This window comes from Hipposideros armiger, unplaced genomic scaffold (genome assembly GCF_001890085.2).
Source record: "Hipposideros armiger isolate ML-2016 unplaced genomic scaffold, ASM189008v1 scaffold_138, whole genome shotgun sequence".
Lineage (NCBI taxonomy): Eukaryota > Metazoa > Chordata > Mammalia > Chiroptera > Hipposideridae > Hipposideros > Hipposideros armiger.
In genome coordinates, this window is record NW_017731488.1 from 2,273,596 (window position 1) to 2,296,756 (window position 23,161).

The 23,161-nt window shown below is 54.4% G+C and overlaps 1 protein-coding gene across 2 annotated transcripts; it reads right to left on the reverse strand.

Annotated features, from left to right (window-relative positions):
* Positions 1 to 204: 204 nt before the first annotated feature.
* On the reverse strand, positions 205 to 22,450 carry UBXN11 (UBX domain protein 11). Of its 2 annotated transcripts, XM_019650272.1 has the most exons (15): positions 22,033 to 22,449; positions 17,980 to 18,085; positions 17,187 to 17,215; positions 16,441 to 16,539; positions 14,344 to 14,444; positions 13,796 to 13,850; positions 13,248 to 13,324; positions 10,698 to 10,824; positions 3,729 to 3,943; positions 3,344 to 3,421; positions 2,229 to 2,346; positions 2,001 to 2,104; positions 695 to 768; positions 473 to 613; positions 205 to 391 (listed from the first exon to the last, which is right to left on the reverse strand). In XM_019650272.1, the coding sequence occupies exons 2-15, from the start codon at positions 18,048 to 18,050 to the stop codon at positions 244 to 246; spliced, it is 1,437 nt and encodes a 478-aa protein (XP_019505817.1). In that variant the 5' UTR covers positions 18,051 to 18,085; positions 22,033 to 22,449; the 3' UTR covers positions 205 to 243. The 2 variants fall into 2 exon arrangements, with proteins under 2 accessions (XP_019505817.1, XP_019505818.1); XM_019650273.1 differs by lacking the exon at positions 16,441 to 16,539 and having other exon boundaries at positions 22,033 to 22,450.
* Positions 22,451 to 23,161: the final 711 nt, after the last annotated feature.

Sequence of the window (23,161 nt, forward strand, 5' to 3'; positions counted from 1 at the left end):
CCTTCCCTGGATGGGGCTTAGCCCTTGGGCGGAGAAAGAGGAACCTGGAGGACAAAGACCCAGCTGGCCAGGCCAGGCAGCTAGGGCTCAAGTTACAGAGAGGGCGGTCAGCACCGCCCCCTCCCCAGGCCTTTTCTGGCGCCCAGCTGGGCTGTCCCCCGCCTCCCCCCACCCTGCACCATAAGAGCCTCAGGGAGCAGCCGGTGTCCGGGGGTGGGTGCTTTATTTGCACTGGGGACTGGGTCAGAGGGCTGGTGGCAGAGCGCAGCACGCCCGCAGCAGCAGTGCTGCATTGGGCACCAGGCCCGCGTCCTGCAGCGTGAGCATGTCGTCCTGGTAGACCGTGGGCGGGAACGTACTGAAGATCTCGAAGGTGTTTGCGTCCGCGGCCCTGGAGACGAGGCAGAACGGATCAGGCCGGGTCGTGGGACCAGAGCGCCCCCTGCAGCCGCCAGCCCCGCCCAGCGCCCACCTGGCCTGTGCAAGTAGGGTGCGCACATCACCAATAGTGTCCTCCGGCCTCATCATCAGCAGGAAAGCCTGCTCGCCGTTCTCAGACTTGACGCGCAGCATGGAGAATGGGGGCGCCGGCGACTCAGGTGACTCCTGGCTCCTGCCAGCCCAGAGGCCATCAGTGTCCCCCCACCCCCCATGGCCCAACCCCCAGGTTCTCACCTCTCCACTTTGCCCTCACCTCTGACGCTCAGCAGCCAAGGCAGGCGTCTCCACCACAATCTCCTGGATCCGGTCAGGCCACAGGCAGCAGTTCTGGAAGACATTGATGGAGAGTGGACAGAGCCCTGGGCCCTGCCAGAGTCACACCCCACCCCCAACCCTTAGAGGGGCCTTATCCCTGACCAAAGATGGATGAAAACAATGCACCTATGGGGGAAGGGGGGCCTAAGGAGAGGAAATGGAAGGGAAGCTTTGGGAGGCAGCCTCATCACACCTCCCCCCCCCCCCTGCAAGAAACCTTGAGGTCCTGAAGCCTATTAGGGGAGACAGACCCCACACTGACAGCCAGGCTGGATGCCTAGCCCAACATGGGTCAGGGAAGGCTTCTCTGGAGAAATAACACCTGTGCTGTGACTGAAGGAAGAGGAGGAGTCCTTAGAAATGAAATGAGGGGCAGGGATATTCCAGGCAGCATGGGCAAAGGTCCCAGGTCAGGGAAGGCTTCCAAGAAGGGGTGAAACATTTGGGAAAGGCAGTAGTTTGTAGGGCTAAAGCTGGGAATCAGGTTGGACTGGAAGAAAAGGTTAGAGGTGGGGAGAAGACAGGCCTTGAGAGCTGGGATAAGACCAGGGAATCACTAGAGGGTTTCAACAAAGAGCCAAATCCAATTTACATTTTTAAGAGCGCAGAGGCTGCTGGGGGAGGATGGTTGGCAGGGCAGGAGTGGACATAAGGCCAGTGAGGCCACTGCAGTTGTCTGGAGGAGACACTTGGGAGCCTAGACTAGGATGGGTGGCGGGAACGGAGAGAAGGGATGGACTCGGGAGAAGTCCTGGGGCTTAACAGATCAGATAGGACTTGGCAATGTGGGAAGGAGGTAGAGTCCTGAGAAACAGATTCGGGACCTTTCACAGGAAGAGGTGTGGGAGGAACAGCAGGATGGAGTGAGGAGAGAGGGTGATGAATTCTGTGAGGGCCAGGAAGGGATCTCCAGGACTGAATTGGATATTTTGGTTGGGACCTTGAGGGGGTGGCCTGGGCCTTGGGCTCACCCCTGGCCTAGACTCTGATTTTCCCACTCTTACGGCCACACCCCTGCCAACCCAGCTGCTCTCTGGGTCCCAGCTCAGAGCTCTCACCAGCTCCACAGGAGACGGTGGGACAGATCTGAGGGACCCATCTCTCCATTAAAGCCCTCCTTGCGGGACCCCAAGCCTGAGCCTCTACACAAGCCACTGCTCTGGTAGGCGGGGCCAGGGCTGATGGCAAAGTGCACCCCTACCCCCACCCCACCCTGCAGGCTGGGGAGCTAGGGCTGGCCTCACCTGCAAGGTATCTCGGATGGGGCCCCGGATGTCAACCACCTCGCCTTGACGGATCACACACTTGGGGAGCCTGTTCAGAAACTTCTCAGCGGTCATCCTGGAGCCTGCGGGGAGGCCATTGGGAGCCTTGGCTCAGGGAGGGACTGTGAATGATGGTGGAGGAGGCCACCCGGAGCTTGTCCTGTACAGCGCCCCCGCCACCTGGCTCAGCCTCAGGGCCGAGCTCACCTGGGTACTCCATCCCGAATGAGAGCTTGTGAATCCTCTGCTGGCCCACCACGCGGCCCTCGCCTGGGAATGGGTTCAGCCCATTCTCTGGGTAGACCTGATTGCGCAGGTCACTCACCTAGCAAGAAGGGAGACAGCGGCGGGCCCAGCTCTTCAGCCCTGGGCTCCACTCCCACCCCTGCTTGCCCAGCCAAGCCCCGGGAATAGGCCCAGGGAATGGTCTGATGCGATCCCCACTTTCAGATCAGGAAACAGGCCCCGGGACAGCGCAGGAGAGCTGCAGTTCACGTTGCTATCACACACCTGGGCCCTGCTCTTCCTGAAGCACCCCTCATCATGCCAGCTGGAGCCACCATGCTGACATCCTCCTCAGAAAGCCCCTCAGAAGCCCACAGGGAGGGGCGGGATGAGGGTGTTGGCAGCAGGCAAAGCCCCTGCTGTCCAGTATGCAGTGCAGACCCCATCATGGCACACATCACTTCACTTGTCCCATCAAGGCACGCCTCCTGGACGGCCTCAAAAAACCCCAATCATGACACTGTTTTCCAAGCCATGGTGGCACATGCTCCATCATATGTGCTCATTGTGGAACTAACACCACCCTCTGGGACACTGCCTCATGTGCTCCCATCACAGCACCCTTCATCTAACACACCCTCAGCAGGGGACCGGCTCCATCTCATGTCCTTTGGTCCCAACATTTGGCCCCCACGGCACTACCTTCCACCTCAACCAGATGGCTCCAGGAACCTCTGGGAGAAGCTGGGCCGCTTTTACATAAGACTCCCCCAGGCCGAGTGTGTCCCGAGTCCTGGAGGAGGGGCAGTGGCTGACGGCTATGACTTCATGGTGCCAGCAGGGGGCGCTGCCTGTTGCTCAGCCACAGGCTGTCTCCACTGCTGCTGCGGTGGCAACTGTGGCCATGGCAGCCTCCCCACACCCTTCCCAGCGCTGCTTCAGGCTCCCCCTCCTCCTAGAGGTTATCAGATTGGGGTACCCTGAGGTTAGGCAGTGGCTTCGCGCCTCAGACTGGGTGATGCCCGAGGAAGTTGTTTATCCTTAACCCTCCAAAATCCCCACAGAGGGAGTGGCTGGTTTGAGGAGTAGCCCATCACCTTAAAGGGGACCCCATCAGGGTATAGGCGCTGGAGCTCTGACGGGAAAAAGCCATCCAATATGTCTCGGAGGCAGCGCTGCAGGGGGGAGAGGAAGGGTGAGAAACGGGCTGGACCTGTGCGGTGGCCCCCACCCTGCTTCCTGTCTGGATGGCAGGCCCTGGACCACTGGCTTCCTTACTCAGCGGATCACGCTGGCCCAGGACTTGGCACGAGTGGGGGTGGGGGGCTCTGCAAGTTCTGCATGGGTCTGGGTGCCTGTGGGGGGCAGGCTGGGCCGGAGGTGAGCTGGGTACGCTCCAACTAATGGTGAGCAGAGGAGGTAGCACAAGAGGGGCCTGAGTGTGCACAGGCCTGCCTCCCCTTCCCTCCCCCCACTTCCTACCTGTGTGGCGGGATCATAGAAGGGCCGGAAGGGCCCATCAAACATCATGATGCCATTCCGGTAGAGCTTCAGCGGGATGGGCTCAAGGGCATGGAGCCGCGTTCTGCTGGACATTGGTGTCATCTGGGTGTCACTGTCTACCACCAGCTCACTGAGATCCTTCAGGCTGGCCAGCAGTCTGTCAAAGTCCACCTCAGGGGGCACCAATGAATCCCCTGGCAAAGAGGATAGATACCCGTGAGCCTCTCTTCATAGCTGCCGTGGGCCCTGGCTTCTATGTTCCCTCCCATGATGGGCAGTAGCCTTCAGTGACCACCTAGAAAGGAGGAAGGACAACTAACACTAAATAATTATAATAATAGCTGTTCTATTGAGCATGTACTTTATGCTAGGGGTTTAATATCTATTATTCCATTCTCTTCTCATTCTAACCCTATGCTGTAGGGGCTTACCTATAATCAGCCCCATTTTTCAGATGAGGAAACTGAGGGTTAGAGAAGGCTAATGGCTTGCCTAGGGATGCACAGAGTAAGTGGCAGGAGCAGGATCTGATCCCAGGTCTGTCTGTGTCAAGTGCAGGGTTAGCAGCGAGGGTCCTGAGAAGATGACCATGTGAGACCCAGCTAGGAACGAGCTCTCTGTCCGTGTTAGTTATTGTTACCAACTCTGCCTTACACAAACGGTCCTCAGGCCAACCCAGAGGCTATGAGGCAGAGGTTATTTATCTCCATTTTACACATGAGGAAACAGGCCCACAGAGATGAAAAATGACTTCTCCCAGGCCACCTGGCAAGTTAGAGGAGGGGCTGACTTTAGAGTCTGTTTCTCCCACCCATCTGCACCATGAGGAGAGAGGCCGGGGTGAGGACAGAAGGCTATTGAGGATGTTGGGACAGCTGCTGCACAAAACATGTGGGGCAGACCTTGGATTGTGCAGCTATTTCTGGGTCACAGGCCCCTTTGAGAGGCTGACTGACAGAAGCCCTGGTCTCCTGTTCTGAAAAGTGTGTGGCATATACAGCTGTGCATACGGGGCAGACGCCAGAGCAGGAAGGGTAGCGAGCGGGCAGGTGGGACGCTGGCAGAGGACAGGCCAGGGGCCTGTTCTTGGTCCTTGAAGGGACCTGGCTCCCAAATAAGTCATCTACTAGGGTGTAACCCCACCAAACACCAGTGCCTTTCTGGGTCTTCTTGGAAGCTGTTTTTCACCAAGACAGCCAAGCTGAACAGGATGTGGGGCAGGTGGCTCTGTTTCCTGTTGTCTTTCCACTGCTGAAACGGTAGGCCCCCGCTGGCCTCCTCACCCCACTACATTTCCTACTGTTGTCGGGGTTCCACTTGCCCTCCACCTCCTCCAGGGGTCCCCCGGAGTCCCTGAGATTCCCAAGAAAAACAAAAAGAACACAGCATCCCTGGTATGAGTCAGAACAATGTCAGGACACTTGAACTACTTTCGGAACACATTGATAAGCCTAAAAATAACAGAAAAATTCATCTCCTCAATGCCTGCCCTGGTGCTCATATTCTTACAAATGGGGAAGGGAGGCCTAGAAAGGTTAGGTGACTTGGCCCAAGCAGACCACACCGAGCACAGCCAGGACCATTAGATACCTGACTGCCAATCCAGCTGTCTCCCGGGGCCAGGGCTTTTTCAGGGAGCTGATGAGTATGGGGTGGTTGCCAAGGGAAAGGGGCAGGCAGAAGCCCAGGGGAGGATGCCAAGAAGAAAGGAGAGGGGCAAGAGAAGTTTGCTGAGAAACAGCCTGAAGGCTCTCGGCCGGTGAACGAGGGCAAGGAAGTGAAAGCAGGGTAGGCAGGGCAGGTATCGGATGCAGGTGAGCAGAGCGGAGACAAGGGGCCCAGGGGAAGAAACCACAGCTCTGGGCAATGCAGAGCTGAGAGTAAGGCAGGAAGAGACTGGCATGGCCACCACAGAGCAGGGAGTGTGGCCCAGAAGCCTGGCCCGGGGCAGCTGGGTCACACAGGTTAAGGCAGGTCAGAGGTCAAGTGGTGCCTTTCCTCTCTGAACTGCAGCTTTCTTTTCCACAGAAGGGTTAATAGAAAGCTTCATCCTGCCGACAAGATCCAGCTGTGAAGAGATGGTAATGATGACTCGTGAGTGTTTACCTCATGCCAAGCACCAAAGGCAGGTACCACCACTCCTATTTTACAGAGGAAAAAGGAGCATGCAGCTTGCAGGGTCCGGGTGACCACGCAGGCTGCCACTCGGTGTTGGTTCTTCAGACACCGCTCGCTGGGATCCCTTTCCAAGAAGGGGCACAGTGCCGCGAGGCACTCTCTGAGGCCTCATTCAACTTTGAGAGGCCATGATTTTATTAAAAAGGGGGGTAGGTAGGCATGGAGTTCAAGTCCAACCTCCTTGGCTCAACTCCCGAGACCCTCAGAGCCTGGGCTCACCAGGCTCCCCTCAACACCGTCCCCCTTCATGCTCTGGAGCCACACTGCCAGGGCCACTGCTTCCAAGCTGTGTGACCCTAGGCAAGGGGGCCCATCTCTCTGGGCCTCAGCTTCCTCTTCTATAAAATAAGAACAGTAACAGTCCTCACTTCACAGGGTTGCTGTGAGGCTTGGAGGAAGTACCTGGCAGATGGTGGCTGTTGTCACCAACCCCCATCCTCATGCTCACCCTGGGCTTGGGGTATTTCCTCGCCACCTCCTCTGAGAACCCCTCCCCCTGAGGCTGGGCCCGTCACTCCTGGCTTCCTGGAGCCCTTGAGCTACTCCCTTGGCCCTTGTCACAGGCTGCTGTCATTTTCTGTTACTTGTTTGATTTTCCAAACACACCAAGCACTCCTTGAACCCAGGCTAGAGTATCCAGCTCGGGCCTGGACCAGAGCATCCAGGTGCTCAAGCATGTACTGGATCCATCCCATCCTGCCATCCAGCAAACATGTCTGCAACACCCCTGCTCTGCAAGGCCCAGAGAGCCATGGCTATGCTCATGCCCAGAGTCCTGCCCTCGTTGAGACCTCGTTGGGCTCATAACTGCCTGAAGGAGGCAGGGTAACAAAAAATAACAGTGGTGCATGGTAAGTGCCACTGTGGGGGCCGCAGAGCCCAGGGGAGGGCCAGACCCTGTCACTCTCAGCAGGTGAGCAGAGGGCCTGCACAAGGCTGGTTCCCCATACCTTCCCTGGGAGGGCCATCTGCTGCTGTGCAATACCAACGTAGTCCAAGGTGCCCCAGTCTGCCCGTCCCCACTTAGGGCAAAGGCTATTGAACAGGAAATGAACAGGAAATGAACCTACTATTTCCGCATGCCTGCAAGTCACGCCCTGCTCTGGGGACTTTACCTACATTCATTCAACTCTGCCAGGGCCACAGCCAACTCTCTGGCCCCTGCTACTGAGCATCACCGCCCACTCCCGCCTCATCCTGTGCGGAGGACTGTCTCCATGTCCCAGCATGCTCTGATCATCCAGGCCTGGGTACCACCCACCAATCACGTGCATGTGGGCACAGCACTGTGCAGGGCGCTCTGAGGCATCGCAGGGCTAAGCAACAATGGCTCACCACGCGTAAGCCTGCAAGAACACTCCAGGGTGCTCTCAGTGGCCTAGGGGTCAATCGTACCATCTCCTCATTCCACAGATGAGGACTAATGCAGAGCCCCTCCCCACAAGCCCGCGCGCGGGCAGCTGCAGGTGGCACAGTGCCTGGCACAGAGCAGGCACACCATGCACACTTGCTGGAGCAGGTCGGGTTGAAGCTGAGCTTGAAAGGAGGGGAGAAAAGTGGGCAGGGTATTTCAAGGGACACAGCACAGGCCCGAGCGGGGAGTGAGGGTGGGGAGGAGACTAGCCTACTTGGGGTCTAGGCCAGGCCATTTCCAGAGGCTCAAGGGCAAGTGAAGCTGCTGCAGCCCATGAAGTCAGTGTGGCTTCCTGAGCAGGGCAGGGAAAAGGCTCCCACCCGAAGGCAGGAGCCTGGCGCTTGGGAGGAAGGGTGGCAGGTGGCAGGTGGTGGCTGGCAGGGGGAGGGGGAGATGTGGGAGGGCAGGGCCTTGATAAGCGTTGGGGGAAGTGAGTTGCTCAGTTTGGATGGGGGTGAAGGAAGGGAGTGAGGAGCTGAGTTGACTGGAGCTCTCAGCCCTGAGGCTCAACACCTGGTATGACCAGAGCAGGGCTGTCCCTTTCATGTCTTGGCATACCTTGAAGCATCTGGCACTCACCTCTTCCCATCTGATGCTCAGTATGCTGGTGGGGAGGGTGGGAAGGGGTGAATGATCCAGCCCCAGGCCAAGCCTTTGCAAGGCTTCTCCTCTGCAGGGCTCTCTCATGGGTCCAACAGACCCTCTTCCCTAAGGCATGAGTCTTAGGCGTTAGAACGTTTGAATCAGCCCCAGTCCAGCCCAATACAGATGCTGCAGCTTACCATTCACTGGCAGGCTGCCCCAGAGCCTGTGGGGTGTGGTACCCCACATAGGGACAACCAGAGCATCAGGGATGGCAAGAGGCCAGCTTTGTGGATCTGAGGCCCTTGGGGTAGGAGCGGTCTGACATCTGAGGACAAGGCAGTGGAGGAGAGGAAGGGGAGAAGCCAGGAGAGAGGGAATGTCCTAGGAGGAACAGCTGCTAGAAACGAAAAACATGTTGTTCATCTGACAGAAGAGCTAAATGGAGGTTCCTCCAGGTTGAAGAATCAAAAAGCAAAAGAAGGGGGGCCGGCTGAGTGGTTAAGAGTTGGCTTGGGAGCGCGAACTCTGAGCCGCCGGTTCGGTTCCCACATGGGCCAGTGACACTGCGCTCTCTACAGCTAAGATGGTGAACAACAGCTCGACCAGGAGCTGGGCTGCCGTGAGTGGCTGGCGATGGTGTAGGCTGCAGCGGGGCTGCCGTGAGCCGCTGTGAGCGGCCGTCCAATGGCTGGCGACCGACTGCCTCAGCCGGGAAGAGCGCAATGATCACAATACCAACATGGGCCAGTGAAGCGACATCCTCCACAACTAGACTGAAGAAGCAACTTGTCTGTTCCCCTCCCCCAAGTCCCCAATAAAATAAAATTTAAAAAAAGCCAAAGGAGGAGGACACACAGAGGGAGGGTGTGGTTGGGTGGCTTTCATAAATTGCTTTAGCAGTCAGCTTCAGAGCCAGTTACTCTGGGCATAAACAAACAACACAGAGCACAGTGGGGGCTCCTCTCTTTTGGGGGATGTAGAGGGTAGGAATCCATAGAGCCAGGTATGGAAATGAGCTTTCTGGTCTGACCCCCTCCTCAAAGGAGCAGGGAGGCTCTCACCAGCCAGAAGGAAGGCTGCCCTCCAACGAGTGGGCAGGGTCATGTGAGGCCTGAGCCCAGCTCACCACGGCAGGGGCCCTGGGGCACAGTGCCGGCAGGCCTCTGGCGCTAGACCCCAGGGACAGAGCTTCTTACATCTGGCCTCACCTCTCACCTGGTGGAGGGGGGGGCGGTCTCCCTGGAGAACTCTTCTCACAGCACTCCGCCCAGGGTTGTTACGGTATTGAGCTGTTGGCATGCCCAGGCCCAAACTATCCCGGGCAGTGAGGCCATGCCCCCACTGCCTCCTGGCATGACCTGGGTGCCACACAGCTCCCCAGCTTTGCCATGTCCCAAAAGGACTCCGCATCTTCCCCCACAGCCATGCTCCCTAGGGGAATCACTGACTCCTCATATACAATCCATCACCAAGACCATGGACTCTACCTCCTACATCTCTCTGCTCTGCCCCTTCTCACCATCCACCAGTACCACCCTTATGCCGGACACCATCGCATCTGTGCCTGGGTGACTGTAACCACCTCCCAAATGGGTTCTCAGCCTTGAGTCTTGCCTCCTTCACTCAAGTCTTCAGACTTCTGAAGTGCCTCAGTTTTCCCATCTACAAAATAGAATAACCCCTGGCCCACATCAAGGTTATTTATGAAAACAGAAATCTGCAAGTTTTGCACAAATGGGAAAGGGTGCTTTTAGAACAAGCAGTGAGGGAGTTGTGCCCTAAGATTCAAGATCTGGCCAAAGCTCAGGCCTGAAGAGGGGGTAGGACTCACAGGTTTTGAGTCTGGTTTTTTTACCTAGCAGGAAACTGATGAAAACGAGAGAGTATTGTCATCTTCCAAATAGGCCCCTTGGTAGCTACGCGTGTGTTCCCATAAGGCTGCCACTGCCTCTGACTGTGGTAGACAATAGGCGTCCCCATTTCTTGGGCTGACGATGTGCAAGGGTGAGTCCTAGGTGCTGTGTCTAACCCGGCTCCTTATAACTCTGTGGGGAACTGTACACTCCCACTGATTCGTGAGAAACTGTAGGCTCAGAGAACGGAAGTCACGTGCCCAAGTCACAGCTGGAATAGGTGGTGGAGTGGAGATGAGGACCCAGGTTGGACCAACTCCAGAGCCTGGAGAAGTACCTTCTGGACAACAATCTCCATTTTTTTAAGAGAATGGACCCCTCTTTGAGAAATGGCCAGTTCTATGGTCCCAAATCTATGGGGTGCATCCCTCTAGGTATTAACAGTTGAGTTAAACATAAAAAGTGGTGAGTCCCATAGAAGCAGGTCAATTTCAATAATCTGGTTATAAATGAACCTGGAAAGGGAGCCCAAAGAGGGGGCTGAGTCCTGGAATTGAGGGGCAGCTTCCAAAGCAAAGGGATTGCTTTTCAAGGCAACGGCTTTTGGATGGATGACATTTTGTAAACTCTGGTGCCTGAGACAAATGAGGTCGTGTCTGGATATTTGAAAGATGAACAAACAGCGAGTTTAAGGTGAGACCAGAAGAAGAAAGTGGCTGCAGATTAGGTGGTCAGTGATGGAGTCTGAGGCCTTTCCTTCCTGCTCTGTGACAATGGCAAGGTGTGGGATGTCTCAGGGTACCTCATGCTTGGAGGCAGGGGCACGAATGAGATGGCTTCTGGACAGCTGCTGGCCAAAAGGAAGCTGTTGGAGAATTCCCTTTGTAGGAGGGGCTGAGGGGGAACCCCCTACTCTACCTGGCTTCCAGAACTTCTTCGCTGTCATCCAGTCCCTCTTGCCATCTTTTGAGTCTGTGCTGTCCTCCGAGTCTTCCTGGTCCATGGGCTCACCCACCCACTGCAAGCCATAGTCACCGAGGAACCGCTGGAGGGAGATGCCACTGTCAGCTCAGCCCTTTCCCAGGGAAGAGGTGGCATCTGCCCAGTCCCCAGCCTCAGGCCTCCCAGAGCTGACTGGGCAGAGGGGAGGGACCGGGGGGTCTTGGCCATTTCCTGGCTGTGAACTTGGGAAGCCACTTCACCTCCTAGAGCCTCAAGCTCCTCACAAAATGGAGATGACAGCCCCCGCCCCATAAGCTTGTGAGGAGCACTCAGCAAGATAATTCGTGTCAAGAACTTAGCATGGTGCCTGGCACAAGCAAGAACTCACAGAAGGCAGCCACCATGGCGGTGGGGAACGGCGTGGGTCTGGCTGAGTGGGAGGAGGGGCAGGGTCACCCTGCACTGCAGGACTGAAAGGATGTGGCTACACACACACACACACACTCTTTAGGGCTGGGTCTCATATCTGACCACAGGGAAATTTCTGAGTTATTTACACTTTTAGTGGCTGGTTCCTCATCTCCCTTTCCCTCCTCAACCTACTCCAACCCCGCCTCCATCTCTACAACTCCCTGAAACTGCTTCTGTGTGGCCACCAACAACCTACCCAGTGTCAAACCCAGTGGGCACACTTCTGTCTTTATCTCTTGCGACACATGTTGTTCCTTTTCAGTTTCACATTTCCAACAGACGACACTTCGATGCTAACATATATCTCAAAATGAACTGGACCCAAATGGTAATCACCCTGCCCCCACCTCCCAACCTCTCCCCCTTCAGGTCTTCTGCTTTCAGTCAACAGCACCCCTTCCACCTTGGCCTCATCCATGAGCCATTCCTCTGCCTCCCTACGGCCTGCAGGGCCTGCGTGCACCACCTCCAAAGCAGGCTCAAATCCATCCACGACGCTCCGTCTCCGTGGCTGCCACCCTTGTTCGAGCCACAGTCATCTGCCTCCGGGACAATTCAAACTGAGCTTTCCCCCAACCATGTCTCAAACTGAAACCTTCCTGTGGTTTCCGTTCTTGCCGAATGGAATCCAACCCCACACACCGTGGGTGAGCCCGTGATGTGATCCTTGCAGCCTCATCTGGTTCTCCCTCTTGCTCTCACAACCACGCACAAGCCAAGTTTCCATAGTGGGGGGTCCTTTTCGTCTCTTCAGCCTGGATCCCCTCTCCCTGGCCCCCTCCCATCCTCTAGATCTCTTGCCCAATGTCACCCCGCAGAGTGGCCCAAGCCCCAGCTAGTCTCTATTGTGTTACCCACTGAAATATTTTATCGTACTCTCTGTACTTGTGTATCTTGCTGTGTACTTGTTTATGCCTCTGTCCCCTCCAGACTGTCGGCCTCACAAGGGCAAGGACCACGTCTACATCTCAGTGCCTGGGAGATACTTTGTACGACTTTGGTAAATTAATGAACCAATAAGTGTGTGACTGCTGTGAACAAGGGGGCCGTGATGCCCTCTGCCCTGAGGCTCTGGGGTGCTGCCCTCACCCCGTGGCAACTGCTCAGAGAAGCCCTATGGGCTGCCAGCATTCCTGCTAGGCTGCTCAGGAAGCAGCTGTTGTTTCCCCACGTTCTCCCCTCTCTACCCCCCCAAAAGGCCTGGGGGTCGGGGGAGGGCCCTCAGCTGCAACTCGGAGGTTTGCTGCTGTGGTCTTAAATTAGGTTGGGCTTTGAAAACCAGCTGTGTGTGGAGAGGGAGACGTTAGACCCAGGAAGAGCTTTTGGTGGGGCCAGTGAGGGAGTGATGGGCACTGAGGAAGCATGTGTGCCCAGGACCCTCCCTTAAACAGAGGGGCCCTCCAGTTTGAGCCTTGCTGTATAAATGGGGGCAAGGAAGTTGACACTGGGTGACTGAGATGTCACGTTCAGAGGCAGGGGATAGCTCTGAACCAATTCAGTAAACACATATGGCCAGGCACCATGCTCGGTCCTCAGCATGCAGCAATGAACTGGAGGAAAACGGTCCCTCCCCCACTCCCCCGCCACCAGCATCCCGGGGAGTTCAGTCACCCGGGGGAAGAAAGATGAGGCACTAAGGAAGCACAGGATGGAGAGCCTGCCCTGGTCATAGTCAGGGAGGGGCCCCCACCTTCATCTGAGACTGAGTGAAAACTTGGCAGGGGAACGTGAGAAAAAAATGTTTCAGGCAGAGGGATCAGCATGGGCCAAGGTCCTGAGGTGAGAAAGAGCTCAATGTGGTCAAAGAACCGGAGGCAGGGCCCATGGCTAGAGGGGAGAGTGGTGGAAGGTGAGACTGAAGAGGAAGCCCAGGCCAAAAGGAGGGGTGTGCCCTGCCCCAGAAGCCTTTCTGGCTCTTTAAACCCCCAGTTAGTCCTGAGTAGGCAAACACAGAGCAGGGCCCCAGTGTGAGATATGTGGTGAGCGGGGCCCCGGAGAGGTGGGCTCTGACCCAGTTCCTGAGGCGCAGACAGCCCTGACTGCCGCCTCTCTCACCTCCATCTCCCTGACCTGTCGCTGCAGCTGCATGCACATCATCTCCAGCTCTTCCTGCCGCTGCAGGGACATCTGGCCTTTGGAGAGACAGGGAGGGCTTCTGCTGTCCCAGCACAGAGGCTGCCGGGGCCCCTCTGGCCTTGACCAGAGCTCTGTCCTGGGGGTCATCTGGAGAAACTGGCCCTTGAGAACTCGAGGGATCCCCGAGAACTGCCTCTTGGCCTCTCCCTCTGCCTGAAAGGGAACGCCCTGATTGACACTGAGGGGGCCGCCAGCCTCCTAGAGCGAGGCTCCTGAGGGAGCTGTTTCCTTCATGCTTTTGGTGGGGCGCCCTGTGCTTAGGGCTGGGCTACACCTGCACTCGGGAAACTCAGTCCCACATAGGAGGGCACTGCCTTGGGTGTGTCACTGCTCCTCTCTGGGCTCAGCTGTCCAGACCCCACCCCAGGACTCAGCCTGATGCTCTTGGGTGCCCTGATGCCCAGGGGTCACTGGCCCAGGGAAGGTGCAACAGAAGGGCCGACCAGCCTACCGAGAAAGCCTCTTACCGTCTTGCTCCCGGAGGGTCTCTACTAATTCTTCCAGGGCCTTTATCTTCTGATCCTGCAGCAACAAGACGGGAAGGAGAAGAGGGAGGGGGCAGGCCTGGTGGTTCCGAGACCAATGGAGCCTTTTCCAGAAGGAAAGATCCCAAATGTTTGCCTTTGTGGGAGCACCGGGGACCTTCAAGCCTCTGCCCCTGCCACCCTTTGGCACAGCCACTGCTCCTGTACCTCAGGTGATCCTTGTGGTTCCACTGAGGTGAGGGAATGGTGTGGTGCTCCCGAGTGCCCCAGCACTCAGCAGCCACTGCTGCCGCCCAGTCTAAGGTCTATGAGCCCTGCTCAGCTGTGAAGAAGACCCTTAGCCTCTCTACTCAGGCCACAAGGACCCAGATCAGTCCCAGGCCACACCTGGTCCTCGAACTGGGCAGTTCAGTGTGGGAGATGGTTCTAGAACCTAGCCACCCTGCTCTATTGCAGCAATAGTCTCACTGGCCACCCCAGTTTGGGCCCCTCCAACCCTGACCCTGGCCCTGTCCCCGCTGGGGTCCCACCTTGGACAGTATCTCGTCAGTCTGGGCCTTCACCTGCTGCTCCAGATCCCGCACCTTCCTTGTCATGGTCGCCATCAGCTCTGGGTCTTGAAATACAGGGACTGCCAACCAGACAAAGTTCTAGAGCCCAGGCCTAGAGACGAGGCTGAAGTATGGGGATCCAGGGGAGGGGGAGAGGGATCCCCAGAAGTGGAAATAAGAGTAATAACAACAGCTGCCACCTAGGTAACAGGGATCAAAACACTTTTCATATGTCAACTCATGCAGTCCTCACAACACGCCTCTGAGGAAAGGAACTGCTTTAGGAAACTGAGGCACAGAGAGAGCAATTTTTCCAACGTGTATGAGTAAGTGGCATGACATATGGGTCCCACTACCTCGAGGCACTGTCAGAAAGTTCACTCTCAATCAAATCAAGCCTCTAACCCTCACCCCAGTTGGCTGAATCTAGATAGAGGGAATAGGGGTGTTCGCTGTACTACTAGTTCCACTTTTCCGTACACTGGAAATTTTTCAAATTAGTAAGTTTGAGAAAAGAAACCAAGAGACACACATGGGAAGAAGCAGGCATTCTTTGTGTGTATGAAGCAGCAACTGCAGCCGCCACTGGGCAACCACGTGGGGCCGACAGGCCAAGGATGGCTCAGCGGAAAGACGGAGAAACATGAATTTTTGATGATGACTTTGAGTGGCTGGGTTGACAACCCTTGAGCTGCCTCCTCAGGTCTTCTTGGTGTGTGAGACGATAAGTCCTCCTTAATGTTCACGCTAGTCGCGTTAAGGGTTCTCTTTGACTTGTAGTTAAAGGTTTCTTAGCTGATGTGGACATTTGGGAACTGCCAGCACATAGAGGTCAGCATGTGTATGGGCTCGTAGGCAGAGTGAAGAGAGAGAACACGGGCAGGAGGAACATCACACTGAAAAGCTGGGAGGGTAAGGAGGAGCCAGCAAAGAGAGCTGAGAGGAAAAGGCTGGGAGGCAGGAAGATATCAGAGAGAGTGGTGTCATGGCGGCCAAGAGGCTGGGGTGTTCTGTGGAGGGACGTGTAAACCACGTGGAATGCTGCTGTGCAGAGAAGAGAGATAGGACAGGTTAAGTCCTCATTTTTTCACTCTGGGGGAGGGGCAGACACTGTGAGAGTGGGGTGAGGAGTGAATGGCAGGGGTGAGGTCCGAGAGCACGCTGACAGCTAAGTGGAGGAGCTGTTTATTGTGGTTACTTATTGAAAGTGTCCCCAAGCTGGGGTGAAGGCGATCCTGGCTTTGTGACTGAATGGCTGTGGGGCCAGGCTCTTTCGGTCTCATTTTCCACCTCAATTCCCCGCCCTACCTGGTAAATGGATGGGTGTTTGGTGGAGGATCGATCGCCTCATTGAACCCTCAGTTCAACATGCTGACCTAGGTGTTCCCATTCCCACCCACTTCACAGAGGAGGAAATGGAGACAGAGAGACAGGAAGTTGCTTACCCAAGACATCTGAGCTAGTGGAGAATTCTAACCTCATCTCCAGCTCCTCCAGACTCCCAGCTCAGACTCTGACCCTTCCCAGTGCTCCACACAGCTCATCCTGCCGGCCCATGTCTCCCCTTTGCCCAGGCCTGTTCAATCCTACCTCCTCTGGGGTCACCCTGATGAGACCCATCCCACTTTAGGCACCTCCATGTTCGCAGTATCACCACAGCCCTTTGGGGATGGTGTGGGCCAGGTGAGGAGGGCCGTCTAGGGGACTTTGAGCCTTGCCCAGAGCCCTGCAAAGCAGGAAGCAGATGGCTGAAGGCCTTCATTCTTCTCAGACCCTGAATCCTGGACCCATTGACATCACCCCTTACGGTGTGACTCCAGCCAGTCCACTCCAGAGGCACTAGCCACAGCCCGGCCAGAACGCCTGAGCTAAGGGCAGGGCCCATGTAGCTTTACCTAAACCAGGCCCTGAACAGGTCTGGGGGCTACAGGCACATGGCCAGTCAGCCAGAAGTGGGAGCAGCTGCCTCCAACCCAGCAGGCGGGAGTAGGTGCCATGACTTTCTGGGCCTCGCTCCTTCTCTGGGACCCTCTCTTCCTGCTGGGACCCCAGACCCCTTTAGGCCTCTGCTCTCACCTTGCCTACTCACGGGGGCACCTATGCCGCCATAGCAGGAAGGGACAGAGATCCTTTCTTCTGAGCCTTGTCCATCATTCAGCATGTCCACCTCATCTTCTGCAGACAGGGATGTCCAGGTCACTGCTCTGGGCTAAGGCCCAGGGGAAACTGGGGCCCTGGGCCCCGGCCAAGATGAAACAGCCTGCACTCTATTCCCACAAGCATGAGGATAAAAAGCTTGGGATGTTGGCGAACAAGGATCCAACCAGAACGGGCCTCTTCTTAGAGTTCCCCAGGCTGGCTCCTGGGGGGACCTGAGTGACCAATGCCAGCACCACGGTGGGGGCAAGAGTGGGGCTGGGATACAAAGATCGGAGCCTGCAGGAGTCAGGGTAGCCATGTGAGAACAGGGCTTCAGTGAGAAAAGGCTATTATGGGCTGGAGGAGGCTGTCAAGGGGAGGAGGGCTGGGATTTGGCCCCCTCATGGAGTCGTGGCACTCACGGGCCAACCCCACAGTGGGTGGAGGGGTTCAAATGTTAGTGATAACATATCTGCTACGGGTGTGGGGCCTCCTAATCTGAGATCTGCCAGGAGGAAGCCCTGGCCTCAGGGAGGGGTGAGAGAGCTGCTGGTAACACTAGGTTAGGCCAGCTGCTCTGGCTGACAGAGGTGTTCATCGTGCTCTTCCTCTCCATCTGCCCAACCACAGGAGACGCAGCAGATGGGAGGTGAGGCGGACACAGGGGCAGAGCCCACACTTACCGTCTCCATAGAGTTTTATCCCTTGCCTCCTGGGAACCCGGGCAGGAAGGAGAAGAAAGACAGACAAGTTAGGACCCCCTGGAATGTCACCAGGGGAGAGGCTCTGGGCAGCAAACCCCCAGCTGAGCCTTAAGGAGATGGAGGTTGAGCCTCTGCCTCCTGAGGACATCTACCCCCAAATCCCATGCTGGCACTAGGACGAGCCAAGGGGCAGGCTTTCGGGTGTCCAGCTCCTCCCAGCAGAGAAGGGTGGGGAAAAGCTGGAGTCCAGGCAGGGTCTTGGGTGGAAGACGAAAAGAGCTCCAAGTCCAGGAGCCCAACCCCAGCTCTTATTCGACATGGCTGAGGGAACCCAGGCCTGGCACTCAAACTCTCTGGATTGTCTTTCAAATGACTCAAGTGGTGTTCAGAAGAGCAAGGACGGAGGTTTAAAGAAATGCTTTGAAAAGATGAAAGTGCTAGATAGACATAAAGGATTCCTTTTACTGAGAGCCCAGCACGTGAACCGGCCCAGAATAGGCACACCGCCAGTGTTTACAGAATTAGTGCAAACGAATAGGAGCTGGGTGCTGAACCACTCCCACAGGGCCCACGCCTTATAGAGGCCACAACCCAGTGTATGCCTGACACAATGTAGAGCCTTCCAGAAGGTAGAGAGAGATAAGGTAGCCAGGGAAAGCTACGTGACTCCTTATTGTTCTCCCCAAGACAGGGAGTCATTCTCCTAGTCCATGGGAGTGGCAAGGAGGAGGCAGGAGTATGGACACAAGGGCCCCGGAGGCGGGCCCCATACCCTGAATTCACAGGCTTCGACTGCAGAGGCACTTTCCGGGTCTTGCCAAGGGAAGCCAAAGGCGAGCTCATAGTTCTCCTTTTAGATTCTAGCTGTCAGGAACTCCCTGAGTAGAAAGAGCAAAGTCAGTCCTTGGGACCAGTCTCTCAGGCCCAGGCAGTGGCCTGAAACTGTCTTTTCCCTGGCTCCTTTCCTACGAGGGAGCACTGTCCAGGGAGCAGCATCCTCACTTCTCCCATTGGCCCTGCTGAGGTTTCTGGAGGCAGTTGGGCCTCAGGATTCCTGTGTTAACATCCGCCTGCTCCTCTGGATATCCTGCTCTCTGCGGACTCTGGAGACCTGTCCTGACAAGGCTTGGGCACAGGCGATGGGGGTGGGCTAGGGTGCAGAGAGGAGCAGAAGCCTGGGGTTTTCCCCAACTTACAGCCCAGGCATGAGACTACCCAGGAGGCCTGAGGCTTTTGTCCATCCATCGAGGAATGGGTCAACACAAAGCCCAGGGGTCCCCTCCCCTCTGACCAGACCCTGGCTGCCACCCCAACATCGCAGAGCCAGAGAGGTGTAACCCAAAGGCAGGATTTGACCAAGACACAGTCCACATGGCAGGGAAGTCAAGAGCTCAGGCTCTGGACAGGTTCTGCCATCCACCATTGTAACTCATGCCTCGGTTTCCTTTGTTGTACAGTGGGGATGGTAATAGTACCAAGGTAGTAGATAGGGTTACCCAGGGGATTCAGAGATAACATACATGAAGCACCTAGCCCAGTGCCACGCTCAAAGGAAGCACTTATAAATGTGAATTATGGCTGTTGTGGCTTTTGTTGTTATTGGCACACGGAGGGCATTCAAAAATGTTGGTTTTCCTTCCTTCCCTCTTCCTTCCGGATAGACGAATGCACACCAGGGACGTAATTAAAGGGTACTACTCTAGTCGGTGAATTAATTAGTATATTATGTGGCTAATATCTAGAAGTCCTAGAACCCGCGGACCTCCATCAGGGCCTGAATCGAGTCTTTTGTTCCACTTTGGAAATGTGTAGCAGTGGCCTCTACCCTACCCCTGAAGCTGCCCAGCAAGGGGACCTGTGCCGCCTGGAAGCAGCCTCCTCTGGAGTTTGGGACTCATGCCTGGAGTTTGGGACTCATGCCTGGCCCCTTCCTCCAAGGAGCCCTCCAAAGAAGACCCAGAGTTTCCTTGACCCCACCAACCAGACTCCCAAATCTGCCCCCATCCTGCCTCAGCCCCTACTGTCTTGTCCAGGCATTCTCATGGTTTGTGAGGCCAAGTGTGACAGCCCCTCGTGGTTCCCTTCACCCATCTCCACATGCTGCCAGCGGGATCCTCTTAAACGCAAAGCTGACATGTCACTTCCCTGCTAAAAGCTCCCGATGGCTCCTTCTCACCCACAGAAAAAACTCAAAATTCCTTAACATGGATGACCTGGTCCCTGCCTATGTCCCCTGACCTCACCCTCCCGCTCCCTCTCCTACACATGAGCTACTCTGAGCTGCCAGTTTGGCCTCAAATACACTAGGCCTTTGTGCACATGGCTGCCGGCCTGGAACCCCCTCCTGGTATGGTCTCCCCACTCCTAACCGCACCCTTCCCTTGGTTGGGCTAATTCCTTTTCATTTTTTTCAGTTTGTTTTTGTTTGTTCTTTAATTGTACTTTAATTTTTTACTTTAAAAGTATAACAGATTCACAGGAAATTGGAGAGGTCTTGTGCATCCTTCACCCAGTTCCCCCAATAGTTTACGTAACTATATGTGGGTATCTCTCCATGCCACGTCATTCCATTTGTAGATTCATGTAACCACCACTGCAATCACGATACAGATCTGTTATGTCACCATAAAGATCTTCCTCATGCTTCTTTATAGCCACACCCATCCTCCTCTCTCCAGCATCCTAACCCCTGGCAACCACTACTCCGTTTTCTATCTGTATTATTTTCTTAATTTAAGGTTATATAAGGTTATATAAAGGTTATATAAATGGAATCATCCAGTATGTAAACTTAAAAATAAAACAGCTTTATTGAGATACTACAGTTCAACTTAAAAAAAAACAGCTTTATTGAGATACTACAATTTAATACTTTTAAAGCATACTATCCAGTGATTTTTAATGAATTTCATGGAGTTGTAAAGGCATCACCACAATCAATTTTAGAACAGTTTCATCACGGTAAAAGGCCCCAGGCACTGTGTCTTTAGTGGCTAAAACTGTCCTGAATGAACTCCCACTAAACCTGATTAATCCTTCCTTCTCCAAACTCTCATCACTATAGTGACCCCTCAAAAGAAACTGGTCAAAAAGACAGAAATTAACCACTGTTGGTGGGAATGTGGGGAAATTGGAACCTTTGTTGGACTGTAAAATAGTGCTGTGGGAAAGTCTGGCAGTTCAACCAAAGATTAAACACGTTGCCTTATGGCCTAGCAATTCCACTCCTAGGTGTATACCCAAGAGAAATGAAATCTTATGTCCACAGAAAAACTTGTGTACACATTCATAGCAGCATTAGTCACAGGAGCCAAAAAAGTGGAAACCCAAATGTCAATCAACCAATGAGTAGATAAACAAATGTGGTATATCCAAAAAAGTGGAAACCCAAATGTCAATCAACCAATGAGTAGATAAACAAATGTGGTATATCCAAAAAAGTGGAAACCCAAATGTCAATCAACCAATGAGTAGATAAACAAATGTGGTATATCCTTATAATGGAATAATATTTGGCAATAAAATATGAATGAAAAACATACTACAATGAGAATGAATCTTGAAAACATTATGCTGAGGGAAAGAAATCACAAAAGACCCTATATTGTTGATTCCATTTATATGAAATATCCAGAATGGGCAAATTTATAGACAAAATAGCTTAGTAGTTACCTAGGGCTGGGGGCAGCTGGGGAGTAAATGTTGGAGGGGGGGGTAATTGCTAAGGTGTCTTTTTAGGCTGATGAAAATGTTCTAAAATTGATTGTGGTGATGGTTGCACAATTCTGTGAATATACTAAAAACTACTGAAACTTACATTTTAAAGGGGTCAATTATTGTGAATTAGATCTCAATAAAACTATCATAGAAAAAAAAAAAAGGACCTGGTCTCCAAACCCAACTCAACATCTTCCCTCAAAATAAGCTCCTCTTATTTCTCCCTTCTTAATAGGACCCCAACATCCCACCACAAAACTTTTCTCTTTCCTTCCTTCTTAATCCCATCAGCTACCAAACCCTGCAGGTTAACTTCTGTAATATCTCTCACACAAAGCTCCTCCTTTCTATGCCTACTGTTGGCCATCCTACTGGGGCTCTCACTGCCCTCTTTGGGGGGCTGTCACAATATCCCACAATTGACTTCCCTTCTTTCAGTCTCACTCCAGGCCAATCCAACACACTATCTCCTGATCAATTTCCCTATGTATCATAGGAGACCCCTGAGGGCGGCGACTCTATCTTCCCATTAGTCTGGGGACTCTTGTACATGGGGCTGTGTCTCGTATTCCCTCAAACCCGGGTTCCTTAGGACAGAACCATGTCAATTCCCTTCACTTTGGCGGCTTCTAGGGGCAAACTGTGTCTTCCCCCTCAGGCCAGGGGCGCCTACAGGTTGGGCTGTCTCCCCCTTCAGACTCGGGCTTTGCGGAGAAAGCTGTGTCCTACGCCTTTCCACCTTTGGGACCCAAGTCAGGACTGTGCCTGACTGACAACATCCTTCGTCACACCTACTCGATCTATCAGCTCCCCCTAGGCCCGGGTGCTCTCCAGCGCCTACAGAGCCCAGCAGGCTGCACGCCTTCACTCCCTAGATCCCCAGCTGGAAGCGCTCACAGCGCGACTTCTTTCACCACCAAACCCCGCCCTGGGAGCCGCGTCGCCTCCTCCCGCCTCCACGCGTAGCCATGGTAGGCAGGAACCGGAATCCACTCCCAGGACACGGGGGACTGCTGGGGAGCCCGGCCGCAGGTTCTCGGGGCTCGGGGAGAGGCCCCCGCCTGCGTGAGGGGCTCCGCGGGCAGAAAGGCATTGGATCGGGACTCACCACGCAAGGCCACGGAACCGTCCCGCGGCGCCGCCATCTTGTTGTCACGCGGTTTCCCAGGCGACCAGGACCCGTGCGCTTCTCATTGGCTCTCTGAGCAACCAACAGGCTGCGAGAGCAGGTACAGCCGTCTGTACTCGAATTCTATTGGCCTACAGAGTCTAAACTCTTCGAGGGATACTGTAAGTCCCAGAACCCACCGCTCTGAGCGGACTCAGGGTCTGCTGAAATGGAGGGATCGTTGGTATCACCTCGAGGGGCAGGCAGTGGAGAACCTGGGATTAGATTCATGAAGTTGCTGGAGGCCTCTGGACCTGAATGTATAATCTCGATACTGCCACTATTTTGCTAATTTGATTTTGGGGGAAATTATCCTCTGAGCTGTTTTCCCATCTGATCAGTACAGTACTGGAGCGGGAGGGGGCTGTTTTAAACATGAATTGAAATGATGCAAGTACTTAATAAATGTTTCTTAAACCAGAATTTCTCTGCTAACCTCTGGACCAGATGACGCCCTGAAGGGACACTCAAATTCTAGTTCCTTTGTGTAAAAATTCCAGTGAGACACCCTCCCTGAGCCTCATCTATAAAATTAAGGTGTTAGATTAAATGAGAGCAACCAGGCAGTTTAATTAAGAGCATGGACTTTGGCCTCTGGAATCCTGGCTCCTGACTTGTGTGTCCTTGGGCAAGTTATTCACCTTAATTCATCTGTAAAATGGGGATAATATCCACCCCACAGGGTTGCTGTGAGGATTAAATGAGATAGTGCATACAAAGTACCTGTCCCAACATCCATATGGAGTAAGTTTTCAGAAACATTTCCTGCTTTTAACTGTCATCATCCCTCAAACTTCCAGGTGTGATACTTTGGGAGTCTATAACTTCTGATCTCAGGATTTTATGAGATCAGGATTCACTTTATGCCTGGGTTCAACCACCAAAGCCCTATCTTTGCGTATCTTGGACTGCATTTTTAAATATTTTCCATTTGCCTTTCTAATCTGCATTCAGGGGAGGGCAGGTTCTTTGAGGCATTCTTTACACACCGATTGGAGGCCGAAGGGAACTACCAATTAATGAATGCCTTCCAAGTGCCAGGTGCCAACATTATGAGGTTTACAGATGA

Excerpts from the sequence above, each read along its gene's own strand:
- UBXN11 (XM_019650272.1), bottom strand. The coding sequence starts at position 18,050 with ATGAGCTCGCCTTTGGCTTCCCTTGGCAAGACCCGGAAAGTGCCTCTG. Across the intron at positions 17,216-17,979 it reads TCGAAGCCTGTGAATTCAGG|GAGGCAAGGGATAAAACTCT; the intron begins GTATGGGGCCCG and ends CCGGGTTCCCAG. Across the intron at positions 392-472 it reads ACCCTACTTGCACAGGCCAG|GGCCGCGGACGCAAACACCT; the intron begins GTGGGCGCTGGG and ends CCTCGTCTCCAG.